At 44.4% G+C, this 14127-nt stretch overlaps 7 protein-coding genes across 7 annotated transcripts; 4 read left to right on the forward strand and 3 right to left on the reverse strand.

Annotated features, from left to right (window-relative positions):
- Positions 1-44: 44 nt before the first annotated feature.
- V1508DRAFT_406195 (autophagy-related protein) lies at positions 45-1038 on the reverse strand (the record flags this gene model as incomplete). Its single annotated transcript, XM_066938753.1, has 3 exons — positions 45-374; positions 691-905; positions 978-1038. 3 exons carry the CDS (start codon positions 1036-1038, stop codon positions 45-47), a joined length of 606 nt encoding a protein of 201 aa, XP_066793565.1.
- Positions 1039-1395: 357 nt separating this feature from the next.
- On the forward strand, positions 1396-2911 carry V1508DRAFT_399673 (Peroxin-3; the record flags this gene model as incomplete). The annotated part of the gene is made up of 5 exons (XM_066938276.1): positions 1396-1547; positions 1608-2174; positions 2224-2310; positions 2362-2767; positions 2825-2911. The coding sequence occupies 5 exons, from the start codon at positions 1396-1398 to the stop codon at positions 2909-2911; spliced, it is 1299 nt and encodes a 432-aa protein (XP_066793566.1).
- Positions 2912-3321: 410 nt separating this feature from the next.
- V1508DRAFT_406197 (TB2/DP1, HVA22 family-domain-containing protein) lies at positions 3322-4308 on the reverse strand (the record flags this gene model as incomplete). The annotated part of the gene is made up of 6 exons (XM_066938754.1): positions 3322-3532; positions 3588-3649; positions 3710-3815; positions 3917-3989; positions 4148-4193; positions 4261-4308. 6 exons carry the CDS (start codon positions 4306-4308, stop codon positions 3322-3324), a joined length of 546 nt encoding a protein of 181 aa, XP_066793567.1.
- A 252-nt stretch (positions 4309-4560) lies between these two features.
- Positions 4561-7486, forward strand: V1508DRAFT_424217 (RFX DNA-binding domain-containing protein). The gene is made up of 2 exons (XM_066941262.1): positions 4561-6121; positions 6172-7486. The coding sequence occupies exons 1-2, from the start codon at positions 4766-4768 to the stop codon at positions 7270-7272; spliced, it is 2457 nt and encodes an 818-aa protein (XP_066793568.1). The 5' UTR covers positions 4561-4765; the 3' UTR covers positions 7273-7486.
- A 234-nt stretch (positions 7487-7720) lies between these two features.
- V1508DRAFT_391300 (uncharacterized protein) lies at positions 7721-9380 on the forward strand. Its single transcript, XM_066937937.1, has 2 exons — positions 7721-8036; positions 8110-9380. The coding sequence occupies exons 1-2, from the start codon at positions 7908-7910 to the stop codon at positions 9121-9123; spliced, it is 1143 nt and encodes a 380-aa protein (XP_066793569.1). The 5' UTR covers positions 7721-7907; the 3' UTR covers positions 9124-9380.
- On the reverse strand, positions 9276-11469 carry V1508DRAFT_424223 (centromere protein I). The gene is made up of 8 exons (XM_066941263.1): positions 11287-11469; positions 11153-11221; positions 10836-11095; positions 10660-10769; positions 10417-10612; positions 10201-10356; positions 10010-10148; positions 9276-9951 (listed from the first exon to the last, which is right to left on the reverse strand). Exons 1-8 carry the CDS (start codon positions 11294-11296, stop codon positions 9386-9388), a joined length of 1506 nt encoding a protein of 501 aa, XP_066793570.1. The 5' UTR covers positions 11297-11469; the 3' UTR covers positions 9276-9385.
- Positions 11470-13137: 1668 nt separating this feature from the next.
- On the forward strand, positions 13138-14034 carry V1508DRAFT_399678 (histidine phosphatase superfamily; the record flags this gene model as incomplete). Its single annotated transcript, XM_066938277.1, has 2 exons — positions 13138-13297; positions 13352-14034. 2 exons carry the CDS (start codon positions 13138-13140, stop codon positions 14032-14034), a joined length of 843 nt encoding a protein of 280 aa, XP_066793571.1.
- Positions 14035-14127: the final 93 nt, after the last annotated feature.

The raw sequence follows: 14127 nt of genomic DNA on the forward strand, positions 1-14127 counted from the left end.
TTTATGCCAGCCTAGTAATACATTCCATCATGATCCAGGGCATCTTACTCGACCAAAATTTTCTTGAAAACTGATCCCCAGGTGTCTTCAGTCTCTGACGGAATGCTTATCTGATATGGAAATGGATTCGCCTCTGTTGTTGCAATTGGTGGTATATGATCCTTGTTGTCATTGACGATGTCTATTACCTTCATTATGATAGCCTGTAGCTGATTTTCGGCAGACTTTGCTACTCGAATCTTTTCGGTTTCATTCCTAGGCGTTATTGATGAAATGTTGATGAGCCACTCTTCCCAGCACACTTCCTCTTCAGACTTCGAGAACCACGCCTTCCGAGTCTTCTTCTCGAAGAAGTTTACCACAATTTGTGCTTTCTTAATGGAATTTATTGACGACAAATTAAGGGACCCCAGTGACGGGGCAGAGATAACGAATGAAGTGCTGTCTTGCGGAGGCTGTTGATAGAGTTGTGAACCTGCACACAATCAGTAACAGGTTCAGACCTCCAGAGATGGAGGCTATATCAAACGTACCTGTGCCCACGGAAGAAGCAAAGGCAGGCGAGGCTACTGAAGTAATAGCTGTAGATGTTGCCTTAACAAAATCTCCACCGAGATCGCTCTGATCGGACCTGCCTCCATATGACTTCGGGATAGGTGTGAACGAGTCTGTTGGGGCTTGATATGGAACTCTCTGGTGTTGCGTTGATCCTGAATAGGGCTGATTCGCAATATACTGCGAGGACGTGTCCAACGCCGTTGTAAGACGCGTTAGCTTTTCGTCGATTAAAGCGTCGAGCGCTGGATCATCGACGGATGGATAAGTGATTTCGAGAACTTCTCGTGGTGGCGACAGCGGCCGGATTGATCCAAACAGTCTGTGGAAAAAAATCGAAGACAAGATCGCTATATATAACACATTAGATCTCACACACAGGCCATGAGTTGATATAATTTCATGAATAAAAGTATGCGAACCTTTTATCACATCTCGTATCAATAGCCGGTCGAGAACGATGTCAATTGTAATAAGCAGCATAATACGGACAGACGCCCGAAAGGTCACTGAAGTTCTCTTTCCAACAGTCCCTCTCAAGTAATAGAACTCGGACTATGTGTGGCTGAATTTTGATCAATGCTAATTATGTCGCGACAACTCCTGCAGCGATGCATCAGACGTCTCCATTAACGGTCCACCTTTCCTTGTAAGGGGGTTTTGAAGAACGTGACAGTGCGATCGACTCCACACTAAAAGAACTTAAAAAGTGACTTTGTGCCTTTGTGGCACGAGCAAACCCTGCCAGCCGTAACTCCGCATCTGCCCTCAAGTAGCCGAATCAACGCACCCCATGGAAGACATCCACACCTCAGCAACCACTGAATCAGCACACGGCTCATGCCTTTTATATCATTTTTGCACCGCCATCGGCGGAAGTTTGCGACTGCTATTGGCGTTGCAGTGACGTCATATTACGCCTACAGACAAGTGAAGTTGAAGTTCTTCGAAATTGGGTCGCAACTCTCTGCCAATCTCACTAGCCGAGAAAAGTATAACCTTGGCAAATTGATTCCGCGATTCATATGTCACTAACTTGGTGATTGTTACAGTCTTCGACGACGGTTTGAGCAAAATCAGCAAGACGCAGTTTTTACAGTAGCTGCGTTGTTATCGTCGATGACCGATCCGATTGTATGCGAGCTTCCCGTTGAGGAAGTCACCGACGAACTGCAGTCGAAACGAGGGCCGCTTTCCCAATCTTCCAATGCACCTTCACAATCTGGAGATGACACCAATGCTGAGACTACGTCAATTGCGTCGTCGTCGACAATTACTATCATAGACGTTGATACAGAGTCTCAGCAGCCGAAGCGTACCAAGAAGAAATTGTGGAATGATCTCAAGATCATGGCTATCACACGAGCTGTGTCATTGGTCTATGCCATTGCACTGCTAATATTCTTTACAAGACTGCAGCTGAACATGTTAGGGAGACAAAATTATGTGAAGTCGGTCAAGGCAATGACGGAAAGTTATGATCAGGGAGCTTCAGAGGACCAGGTTATACAAAACGAAGTCAATAGGAGATTTCTCACGTTTAGCTGGTGGCTTTTGACCCGCGGATGGGTCAGAATTGTTAGTAATGTTAGGGAAGCTACTGAGATGGTTTTTGAGAAGTATGTGTTGAGCTGCCTCAATATTGAGCATTGCTAATTGGCACCTTAGCGTGACGCCTAGAACAGAACTTGGATTTGGCGACCTTGGAGGTCGTATCAAGCGGGTGCGAGAACTGGTAGACGCCAAAAATAGAAAGTGAGCTTATAACGGGTAGGTAGTTAGATTAACAGCTGACATGAGCAATAGCTATCTCGAAATATTACTTCCCACCAGCAAGGAAGGTGAAGACTTCGTTCTTTCAAATAATCCGTGCTCCGAACAAGAGTTCCAGTCAAGTCCTATAAGAGAGCAATCCATTGCACCATTGCTACGGGCTCTGCTTGATGAATCGACGGATTTGATTGAATCGCCAAACGCGAAAGGTGTCATTTCTGGTCTCGTGACCGAAGGATTGAAGCTCCTCTTGAATAGTCTGCAGATAAAGTACTTCTTCCTTGTATATGAGCGTGCTCAAGACGAACACGATAGCCAGCAGAAAATTGTGGAATTCGAGGAAGAGAAGAAAGTACGATTAGCAAACATTCTAGCCGGTATTACACAACAGTCGCACGAGATGGTTGTTGTGAACGAAAACGCCAATCCATATCTTTCAGTAAGTCTTGATAATTGGCCAAGTGCTTAGTGGTGTGTGCTAACATGGCGTCTATAGGCTATGAATTGTTTACCAGAATTAACGAATTTCAGCGCCATCGTGTACAGCAATTTTGCATCTGATTGGAAGAGTATGACCGACTAAGCGAACCTAAGTACACCGAATATATCCGTGTAGAATTGACATGTAACAAATATTACATTAGAATTAACTGAAATTCCAATAAGAAATGGAATATGTAGCTACATTTACGGCGCTTACACATCACAAACACTACCTTAGTTCACGTCGCCTTGCTCGAGTCCGGAAAAGAATGTAAAGCCACTACTTCTTCGAGAAGTACAACAGACATGTAACGATAGAAATCCATAAAATGTAGTCATAACACAAATGTATTATATGAATTACATATAATCAACTTCGAAGTGCTTTCCCAACCCTGGCTATGCTGCAGAGTGAAGCAATACGGTCTCATTATTTCTCCTATAATTCCACAATCAAAGTTATTCATCCACACAGCCTGTCAATACACATGTCAGATACAAATTGTTCCGTTAGATGGAAGCACCAGTTGTCGTTGCACTAGACGCAGCGTCAACTTTCTCCTTCAAAGACGACGCAACCGAGGGAGTCCGACCGGAGTACGTGATAAGCTTGGCAGAGACAGGCTTGACCACGGTCTTGTAGACAAGCTTAGCTCCATTAAACTGCGGAAGTCCAAGGTAGAGAACGAAGATCACCTTGAAGAACCAGTAGAATGGAATCCTGTCCAGGCCGTCAGCATGATCTTTCAGTCGGCCTCGAAATGCACGAGTCTTACCAGTAGAGGATAGCGCGGCTCCAAAACTCAATAACGGAGAAGAAAGCAAAAACAACCCAGTACTGTCATCATCAAATTTAGCAATCTGATAAGTCCATCAATTGGCTGCAAGAAGAACTCACTGTCAAATATTGAGTGTCATCAGCAGTTCCAGGACTGTCCAGAGCAAGGAGAGAGTAGTATCCCGGAATAACCAACCCGGCGAGATTCGCAAGAAGCTCACCAATACTGCATGTGTCACAACGTTAGTAATTCACAGCATCACGCGACTAGATCTGTAGGGGTAAATCATCCAGTCATTAGTGTAAATCAGCAGTGAGACAACTCACCCCCCAAAGTTGAGAAAAATCAAGAAAAGGTAAATGCCAACAGCTCCAAGGACTCCATAAGACTTTGGAACGCCTACACAAGGTTTTTAGTCTACTGGCATAATAGATCTCTGGCACGCTGGCATCTGGGCTAGCAGCAGTAAGAAGTCGACAAACTGAGTGCATCAAGGCAGAGCTAAGCTAATTGGTGCTGCCTTATGCATATCTAACCTCCAAATAAATATAAAATACCTGTCTGCTTCTCCAGTTTGTCCAGGATGTGATATTTATTTAGTTCCTAATAATTTCCAATCAGCAACAAACCCCTGAGTTCAGAGAGCAGTGCGATCATTCGAAGCACATACTTTGTCGAGCTTGCTGATACCAGCAAAAATCTGATCTTGATAGGACATGTTGACAGATGATACAGCAATATCAGAATAAATGGACGGTGATCGAAAGAGTCGATGGAAAGTGTCTGGAAAGGAGAAAAGAAGCGATCTGCCACCTTCAATTTGAGGTTGCAAGTGGGTATCGTGTCTCGATGATGCAGGGTGACTGGAATGCCAGCGAAAATCCTCTGGCTCCGTTGCAGCCACGCTTAACAATCTCAATCTAAATAACTCCGCAGTCGCACATCATCGCCGCGTTTATGCCCCAAATAACGATCTCGCTGCCGCACCCTTTGTTTCCGTAGTAACCGCGCATCACGTTGACGGCCGCACGTACTCAAGAGTAAACAACTTCTCTGACCGAATTGAACCCGTAGATTTCGGTGTCGACGGTGGATACTTACATAGTGGACTATTAGGGACTATTGGTCATTAGTGTGTTAAGGTTCATACGGTGCTGGGCACGAATTGCGCATGTATGATGCTCGCCACTTCGACAAAATCACTTGAACGTTCGTCGCAACTTCTATCATCTCCCGCCGCAGCAGCAGCATCACCACTTGCAAAATCTCTCCGATCATCCAACACATTGACGCATCTGCAGAACTTTCATCTTGATCAACAATTGGATGTCTCATCACCACAGACGAGTGCGCGTACAGCCACCGCTACGTGCACTGCCATCGAACCCCACCTAGCTGTTGGAGGAACCGCTGCCTTAGGAATCGAAGACGCTCATTTACTAACGTCCGTCGGACCTGATTCAATATCACAGAGTCACAACATGGACACCCTCAGAAATGTTTCGCCAGTGTCCGCGGCGTCTCGGAAACGGAAACTGTCCGGTCAAACCGAGGATCCTGATCAAGAGCTTCGAAGACATTCGGAAGCCCTGGTCGACAGACCCCTGGAGGAACTTTCTCAGCGAGTGCGCTCAGAAGATATTGTCAACTCTCAGAGTTCAGCCTCCGAGCGCAGCAGGCAAGTCTTCGGTCTCGTCTGGTTGATGAAGACGTGTCAGGTTTCGCCACACAACGCAATACCACGGAACAGAATTTATGCTAGATATGCAGAGATATGCGCGCATCACAAAATCAAGCCATTGAATCCTGCAGCCTTTGGAAAGCTTGTAAAACTGCTGTTTCCGGAGATAAAGACAAGGCGATTGGGAGTTAGGGGAAAATCAAAATATCATTATTGCGGAATCAACCTGATCGGCGATTCTTTACTTATACTTGGACCTTCACCAGGCTTGTTTCAAGGCACACCTCGAGCAGAGGATGAACTGAGTGATATGCGTGCGACACCAGGGTTATTAGACCATGACGATTCGTTTGAAGTTGTTGCATCGGAAATACATGATTCGGGTACAGACAGGAGCTTAGCGAGAAACGGAAAGAATAACCAAGGATACTACAAAGCTTTATCTCTGTCTATGGACATTCCCATCGACAAAATGGAAATGCACGTTGACAAAGAGGAGGATCAATTTCCGGATGATCCATTGACTTCCTTAGATGGCTTTACCATTCCCGGTCTGCAGTTCTCCAAAGATATCGTCAAGGCTCCTACAATTGCTTTCGATTCGCTGGCTTTGCCTAGTATTGATCCATTCGTTCCGGAAGGTGCCGATAGGGATTCTGTTGATATCCTTACTGCATTATGCCAATCACATTGTTCATCGCTCTTGGAAGCTATTCGGTTTATGCACTTGAAACAGTTTCTGAACACATTAGCATCATTTCACGGGACTCTAACGTCGCCTGTACAGAAGCTTTTATCAGTACCCAGTATTCTTGAATGGATCCAACGTTGCGACTGGATTATGTACAAGGTGGGCGTTTAGACAGTCTGTCTTGCTATACTTGTTAACGATGTTGTCAGGAAATGATACGCATGCTAGCTCCCCTTGCCTTACAGATTGTCCCCGCGAATGTTATGTCTGCACTTCGGTCTCTGTCTATGACTTTGCCTCAGAATATAGTTTCGTCATTTAGGAGTCTGCCACATGCATTTATTCAAGTCAAGCTTCGTCCCGCGTATGCGTTCTCGAACCTGATAGGACGCTTACTGCGTGTAAACGACATAGCGAACGCCGCCGCGAAAATTCTTGCTAATCCCATTGAAAGACGAGCGATGCTAGAGGATTGGATAAACTATGTCGACTCCAAGTCGATCGTGCTGAGGGAAGCACCATGTGGTGGCTCTCGAGTGTTGAAGATCTTGCTTGAAGACGTGGTCAATTTACTTACCGTCCCTCGGGAGGACGAAGGTGTCGTACAGGAAGACACTAGTAATGAAAGGGAGCGAGCGAAAGTGGGGACTCTCAACGTTGCAGAGAACGACGCCAGCCCCTCAGTTGGCCGGCGACATCGACCATCAAAAGACGGCGGTGACCTGCCATCATCGCCTGTTGGTGACAAAGACTCAGATCCAGACGCACCGGCCGAAGGCATCATCGAGAGATGGGCTCAATATTTATTGAGTTTGCCGTTTCAGTTTCCTGAGATATCTGCAAGAGTATTCTTGCTATATATGAATGGAATTTTGACTGCAGCTCTAAGAGAAATTACTTTGAATGGAGGTGAGGCATTTGGAGCTTGGTGGATGGTTCGGTGCTGGGTAGATGAGTGGATGGCTTGGATAGCTGAGCAGGGCGGGTTTCTGTCTACAGAGTCTCTTCCAATCCCGGATTTAAACGAACCAATTCTATCGGCTCAGAACCTCGCAGCTACTGAATTGTCTGCTGGTCGTGGTATAGAGTCTACTACAGAGTGTGTTTCGGAATATGCTACCGAGGACTCAGTACAAGCAGCAGGGATGACAGTTGCCGAATCCAGACTATTGTCACAAGTCCCTGCTACAATACAAGAAAGAACGACTGCCGAACCTGAAATGCGCGATAATCTCTCAGAAAAGAAAAGTGACGTGGATCTGGACCTCGAGGTGGACGAAGAGGTTGAGAAAGAAGCGTCAATGAACTAGAAATTGTTTAACTAAAAAGCTGGCGTACGATGTTGTTTTGTTTAGCTTGTTAATGGGTGTTGAATTGTTTAAGCGGCAATGTAATATATGTTTGGTGGATCATCTACACTTTATAAAAGGGATTGTAGTGTACACTATCGCGTTGGTGAATTGTTGTAAGAATAGTGTGAATTGGCTTATATGTCTGCTGCTTAATACTTCCTCGCTAAATAGTCGTCAAAGGAGACGACTGGCTTGACTGAAAAATCAGGGGTCGCTGTAAGTTCAATGCAGACTAAAGACTAATCGACAGCAAGGTGACGCCAGTATAACCTAACTCAAATCAAAACGGATATATTACTGTGCTTTATCAGGAATAGCCCTAGATTAGTGTAGAGCTGTGAGAGCCCCACCTGCACCAGAATATTCGCGAATTTGCTCATAATAATGTGAGGTCCACGTGAAACCCTAACTCCTTGCCCTACAGGCATCACGCATCGAAGAACTATATAGATGATGAATCTCATTTGGTTCAGGCCATACAATAGATTTGGAACATCTAAATTTTCTATCAGTGCTCGCCCTTTAGTCTTTATTACTGACACTGGACTATATTGCAATTTTATTATTATATTACATAGTCAACTTAACTCGACATGGTCCGAGAGACTAAATTGTACGACTTGTTAGAGGTTCAGCCGACGGCATCGGACGCGGAGATCAAGAAAGGATATAGAAAGGCAGCATTGAAGTATCATCCGGATAAAGCTGGTGATTCTCCTCAGGTACGTCTCGTTATTTATTGTCGAGAACAATTGCATTGAATGCTCACGGAAGAATGCTAACGTTGCATTTTAGGCTGCGGAGAAATTCAAAGAAGTATCACAAGCCTACGAGATTCTGTCTGATCCAGACAAGCGTTCATTATATGATGAGTATGGCTTAGATTTTGTGCTCCGCGGCGGCGTGCCACCTCAAGAGGGTGAGATGCCAGATGGTGCCGGGTTTGCTGGTGGCTTCCCCGGAGGCGGTTTCCAAGGTGGTTTCCCAGGTGGCGGCGGCACTCGTACCTTCCGATTCTCCACCGGCGGTTCTTCATTTGGCGGATTCACACCTAATGATCCCATGAACGTTTTCTTCTCTTCGTTTGGGAATGATCCAGACCTTGCGAACTTATTTGGTGGCGCCACCAGCAGTAGATCAAGTGGCGGGCCAAAGATGAGATTCTCAAGCAACGGCATGGGCGGAATGGGTGGCATGGGCGGAGGACACCCATTTGCTGGATTTGGTGGTATGGGTGGCATGGGTGGTATGGATGGAATGAATAAAAGTGCATCTGAACCACCTAGAGAGAAGAGCGTGTATACCGTCAAGTTCCCGCTGTCGCTAGAAGAACTTGCTGCAGGTGTTACCAAGAAGATGAAGATCCGCAGACGACGACCTACTGGACAGGAGGACAAGATTCTTACGATTAGTGTCAAACCGGGCTGGAAGGCAGGAACTAAAATAACGTTTGCCGGTGAAGGTGATACGCAACCTGATGGTCGGAACCAGGACGTCGTTTTCGTAATCGAGGAGAAGAGTCATCCAGTATTCAAGCGTGATGGTAATAACCTGTCTATGGAATTGGAGCTGACTCTGAAGGAGGCATTACTGGGCTTCTCGAAGATCATTACTACCCTTGAAGGCAAGAAGCTAAAGGTCGAATTCAGCCAGCCAGTTCAACCAGGTCTTGTTATCAAGTACCCCGAGCACGGTATGCCGATAAGCAAATCACCAGGAAAGAAGGGCGATTTGGAGATAGTTATTAAGGTGAAGTTCCCAACTTCCCTTCCAGCGACACAGAGGGCAGAGCTAGCAAAAATTTTGTAAGGAAGTTTTGAGGACTTATTGTTGTGAAACCGGTCAGGGAAGAAGAGGTGTTATGGTTTAATTGGATTCTGCTATTGGATGAGTGCTTGGAATTCAGTACTAGCAACTGAGTTTGGCAAATGGTGTGTAAGGATCGGAGTTTATTTCCTTTTGCGACTTTGAATTACGACTGTATATGATCTGTTATCTAGACACATGACGGATTCAACCGTTAAATAAAACTTTGAGCCACGAAAATTTGGCTTCTTTCAACATGACCAAACTAGTTGTCTACATACATCTGCACGACAGAGTACATATATAGACTTGCACCTTGAATCTCTGTGGCCGCAGGATCGGAATAAGAAACTTTCTTAAACATGCTCTCCCAATGTGCGAATAACGAGGACATGGTCTTTATGACCTCTGCACGGCTCAATCCATCTACTTCTCTGACTTTTCCGCAACGCACCAAATATGAACGCAGAAGGTCCTCCAAAAAGACTAAATAATCATACCGAAATGACCAATTCTCGGTATCTTTCTGAAATATTGCGGTGAGAGGTGACGTTATATCACGGTCAATTATCTCCCATCGCCTTACTGGCATAAGAAGTAGCAATTTGAAGACTGTAGATCGATGTCTGACTCCATCCCAACGAGGTAGATAAATGCACAGAAAGTCCTCCACCGAAACGAGAAGCTCTTTGATATATAGACAGAGATCATAAGACCTAGCTAGCAGCTCGCCAAGTAAACCTTCCCCGTGATGGCCATTCTCCTCAGCGTCATCTAATTCCTCCCGTAAGCTGCTTGCAATCCATGTGTTTAATCTGGCCCACGCTCGCTCTAATAATCTGTCAGCTGCGACATCCATCACTAGATACAAGACGACATCGTGACATACGTGAGGGCCTGTTCACTAATATCCTCTTGACCATGCGGTCATCTCTCAAGACACTACCAACTTGAGCCGGCAAGGAGACACGATCAATATTTTTTGCAAATGATGCCAAGGTGGACAGCTCCTCGACCGTCACCGATTTCTGCCAATAGTATGCATTAGATTATATATACAATACCAACAAAGAAATGTACCTCTGATACGTCAAGTGTAATCATCTCTGGGATATTCAGTTTTCGTCTCTTCAAATTGCTAAGTCCGTCTCTTGGAAAGCTTGGTACTTCACTACTTAAAGCATTTGCTCCGGCATGCACTTCATGAATAATACTCAAAAATTGTGGATCTGGATACTAAAGTCCAAGTTAGAAGCGTCAAAATGTTAGACGTCGGTACAAAGGTACTAAAATTACTTTAAAGATGGCTCCTCTTAGCTTAGCAAAACGGTCAATGACAATTTCCGGGAAATATTCCTTGTATAACAGTAGAAGTCCTGTTAAATGTTGAGATTCTCGGTACTTGTTTTGCATTTCTAGCAAATATTGAATTCGCCATGGTCTTATGTCGCGCCTCTTCGTACTCAGAAATAAGAGATGAGCAATCCATTGTCTATAAATTTAGAAATGGTCTAACATATTCCAATATACAGAACCGACCTTGTAGATTCGTAGCTCAAATGCACAAAGAGAATGTGATAGACTTTTGATAGTATCTTCTGGGACTTCAGGAATGGCTGTATGAGGACGAGCCATCTAAGTAGATTAACCTAGCCACAATATCATTAGCTTTCCAAGGAAACAACTTAAAGTTGGAGCGAATGCTAGAACGTTACCTGCACCAATTGATCAGCCTTTCCTTGGCCCACACCAAGACAGCCGACTATTCGAATCACAACGTCATCATCTACTTTCTCCCGTGGATACAAAAGCTTGAGCAATTGTAGTGCCTGCGATTTCCTTAAGGAGGACGGTCGGGTTAGGATATCTATAGCTTTGGAAAGATCATCGCGTGAGAGGCCATGTTCGTGGACATGAATTGTTATCATTGACAGATGATCCGAAGCTGTCGACTTCGATATCACAGTAGTACGAGCTACCGAAGAGGTATGAGTTCACTTGTCAACTATGAAGGCGTCGAAATTGGACGTACATGCATGTAGTCCGTCTATGGCGACTGATATTTTCTCCTGAGGTGATAACGGAGCGATTACAAAAGAATCTATTCCCAGACTTGTCAGCTTCTCCGGTGAGTCATAGTTCGATATAACTAAGAATACTACATACTGCCTGACATAGCAAATTAATGACTATAAGTCGAGCGCCTTTGTGGATTTGGTTCTACTGCCTTGAAGATATATTGAGAGACGCGCGAACCAAAACTAAAAAGTCCCCACGTAAACGCGTCAACAAAAGAGAGGTTCCGCAACCATTTTTACGATTAGATTGCCCTAACCCTCATGATTTTCGTAAATTTGGTTTCGCAAATTTATAAAACTTAACGTCAAATTTAAGGAATTTGTAAGGTGAGCTTTAGCTTTCATTGTGAACCTTCTTCAATGACACATCTGTTCGCATTCCCGACGCGCTTCCGGCTTCCATTAATTTATAGATATCGGTCTTGTACTCGACGTCATGCCACCTATAGACCCCGAATTGGAGACAGTTGATCTTACTAATGTGACTTGTTTGACAACGCGCAAGTTGTGGACATTCGTCGACCAACCGTGGAAGCTACCATGTCTGGCACCAGTCCGGGTCTATTTGCCGATGGCGTATTTATAAATATTACGACGTAAAAATGGTGCGGATAGCGCAATCTCGATTTACGGAACCAGTCTTGGGCAAGGGTTTTATGATTGTAAATTTACACCGTAAAAATGGTTGCAGTTAGGGTCGGTCGCCCATGGTCCACTACATCCATGCTGATTAGAAGAAAACTTCCGCTTGACCGATAAATGATCATCAAAAATTCGAAGGGTTATAAATAAGAGATATTGCAAATATTGCTCGTTAGTACTGCTCATGAAAGTTGCATGCTGCTGTCGAATTATGTAATTTGATATCGCGTAACTTATACGTCCATGATCGTTGCAGTTATGTTTCCTTTGGGTTTGGGACACCTGATTCCTTGCGCATCAACAATCTATATATGCTGAGTTAACTTCAACTCCTAGATCAGGTCAATTCGGTTCTTTTTGCTCAAGAGAAGACAATAACAATGTTTCTCATTTCTCTCTTCAAGCAAATTAAGTACAAGTACTACGTTACCTTACCCCTTTATATGCTCACTAGATCTGAGCGTCTTATTTTGAGTCAGTTGTTCCTGCTTGCGTAGAGCTTCTCACGATCCTTGGACTAATAATAATAACTTCTAGACGCGTTCTTTTTTATTTTACTGTGGATGCTCTTCACTGCTTGCTACATGTACTTTCCTTCTCACGTCAGAGTCATTGCTCAACGGGCTTATTACTATTACGCCGGAGTTCAGGTTTCTCCAATTGAAGGAGAAACGGCAAACCAGTTGGATAGATAGAAGGCATCCCAGCTGCTCATTAAGATTGTGTGCTTAGTATGAAGCATAGCTCGGTTTATGGTTGCCATTGGAGGCCGGAACTCATAAGAGCTACTGTAGCGTTGGTGCTGTCGTGTGTGCATGAGTTACCCAATTAATATACTATAAGAGGGGCGTGTGTGTGTTAAAGTTGCAGTTGCTTGGCGATAGTCGTAATGAAGTTTTGGTGTAATTAGATGAATACATTCGGTCTCCGACGGTGAACTTGTTGCAAATATGGTTGAACGGTGATTTAATTAATTTTTTACGCTAATTGGTGGGTCTGGTATGCGCCATTGTCCGATATATATACAGATATTTCGTGGATATGATCCCAGCTGTTTGGGCACGGCTTTTTCCCCTAGGTTCACAATTGACGTCACATTATTAAAACAAAATTCTTCAGTTGGATCTTGGGCAGAAACTTCACCACCTTGTATTTGGCCCTCCCCCCTTTGCTTTGTCGTTGCATTGTTCATCCTCTTGTATTTGACCCACCGCATCGTTTGTGGATAGTTTGTCTCTCATTTAACGCCAGCTTTTCGAGACTAAGCAGACTCCCAACTACCATGCAAACACAAGCCATGGCGGGCTCAACCCAATCCAAACCGGGCATGAAAGTGCATGCGATACATAGTCTGGCCGCTGAAGTTGACAAATCTCAGCAGCCCAAAGTCCAGGTTTTTATAGTTCGTCATGGTCAAACTAGTGAGAACGCGCTGCGTATCATCCAGGGACATTTGAGTATGTGGATGTTACGTTATGAACAAATGCAGATCTAATAAATTTTGGGTTTAGATACGAATTTGAATGAAGAGGGTATTAGACAAGCCAAGCTATGCGGCAAAGTACTGAGTAAAATCTCATTTGATACAATCTGGTCGAGCGATTTAAATCGGTGTATTCAAACCCGCGACACCGCCCTCCAGTCACATTTAGAGCGTCTTCCCGACTCGCGAATCCATACTACAGAGTTACTGAGAGAGCGAGGATTTGGTGATGTAGAAGGCTACGATTACCAAACGGTGGTCAGGACTCTTCGGCAACGGAAGTTGACTTGGGAATCCGTGGGTGAGAGCACCCAAGCTTTTCAAAAGCGACTGCTGAAAGCGTGGGACGAAGTTATTTCTGAGGCTCGAATGGATGACGTGAAACGAGTAATCATTGTTTCTCATGGAGGTAGTATATTTTGCTGCTCTACGGTCTGGTGCAAAGCAATTGATTTTGGTCTGTTTTTAGGTGCAATATCGTCACTGATTCACATCTTAATAAAACGACGCGGCTTTGTCTTATCCGATCAGATCAACACCGGGGTAATCAATAACTTACTCAACACGTCGATTACAATTGTGAACGTTACTCTAAAGAGCGATGGCAGTGTTCTCGATGGCGAGGTCGTTGAATTTAACAACGCATATCACCTAAAACTTCCAGAAACGGAAGACGGGTCTATAGAAGAAGAAATCGTAGACAATTTTTAATATTTATCTGTTATGTATACCCGATAGAAGTTTCTTAGAGTGCAAGGAGCAGTGATAGATAAGTTATGTATATTACACTCTTAACTACATCAT

This window comes from Lipomyces doorenjongii (genome assembly GCF_038497915.1).
Source record: "Lipomyces doorenjongii strain NRRL Y-27504 unplaced genomic scaffold V1508scaffold_66, whole genome shotgun sequence".
NCBI classification, from domain to species: domain Eukaryota; kingdom Fungi; phylum Ascomycota; class Lipomycetes; order Lipomycetales; family Lipomycetaceae; genus Lipomyces; species Lipomyces doorenjongii.

What these genes read in the sequence shown, in the direction of transcription:
- V1508DRAFT_424217 (XM_066941262.1), top strand. Translation starts at nt 4,766, where the DNA reads ATGATGCTCGCCACTTCGACAAAATCACTTGAACGTTCGTCGCAACTT. An exon ending in GCGACTGGATTATGTACAAG is followed by an intron (nt 6,122 to 6,171) that starts GTGGGCGTTTAG and finishes CGATGTTGTCAG; the next exon opens with GAAATGATACGCATGCTAGC.
- V1508DRAFT_391300 (XM_066937937.1), top strand. Translation starts at nt 7,908, where the DNA reads ATGGTCCGAGAGACTAAATTGTACGACTTGTTAGAGGTTCAGCCGACG. An exon ending in AAGCTGGTGATTCTCCTCAG is followed by an intron (nt 8,037 to 8,109) that starts GTACGTCTCGTT and finishes GTTGCATTTTAG; the next exon opens with GCTGCGGAGAAATTCAAAGA.
- V1508DRAFT_424223 (XM_066941263.1), bottom strand. An exon ending in CATAGACGGACTACATGCAT is followed by an intron (nt 11,096 to 11,152) that starts GTACGTCCAATT and finishes CCTCTTCGGTAG; the next exon opens with CTCGTACTACTGTGATATCG. An exon ending in TTACACTTGACGTATCAGAG is followed by an intron (nt 10,149 to 10,200) that starts GTACATTTCTTT and finishes TACTATTGGCAG; the next exon opens with AAATCGGTGACGGTCGAGGA.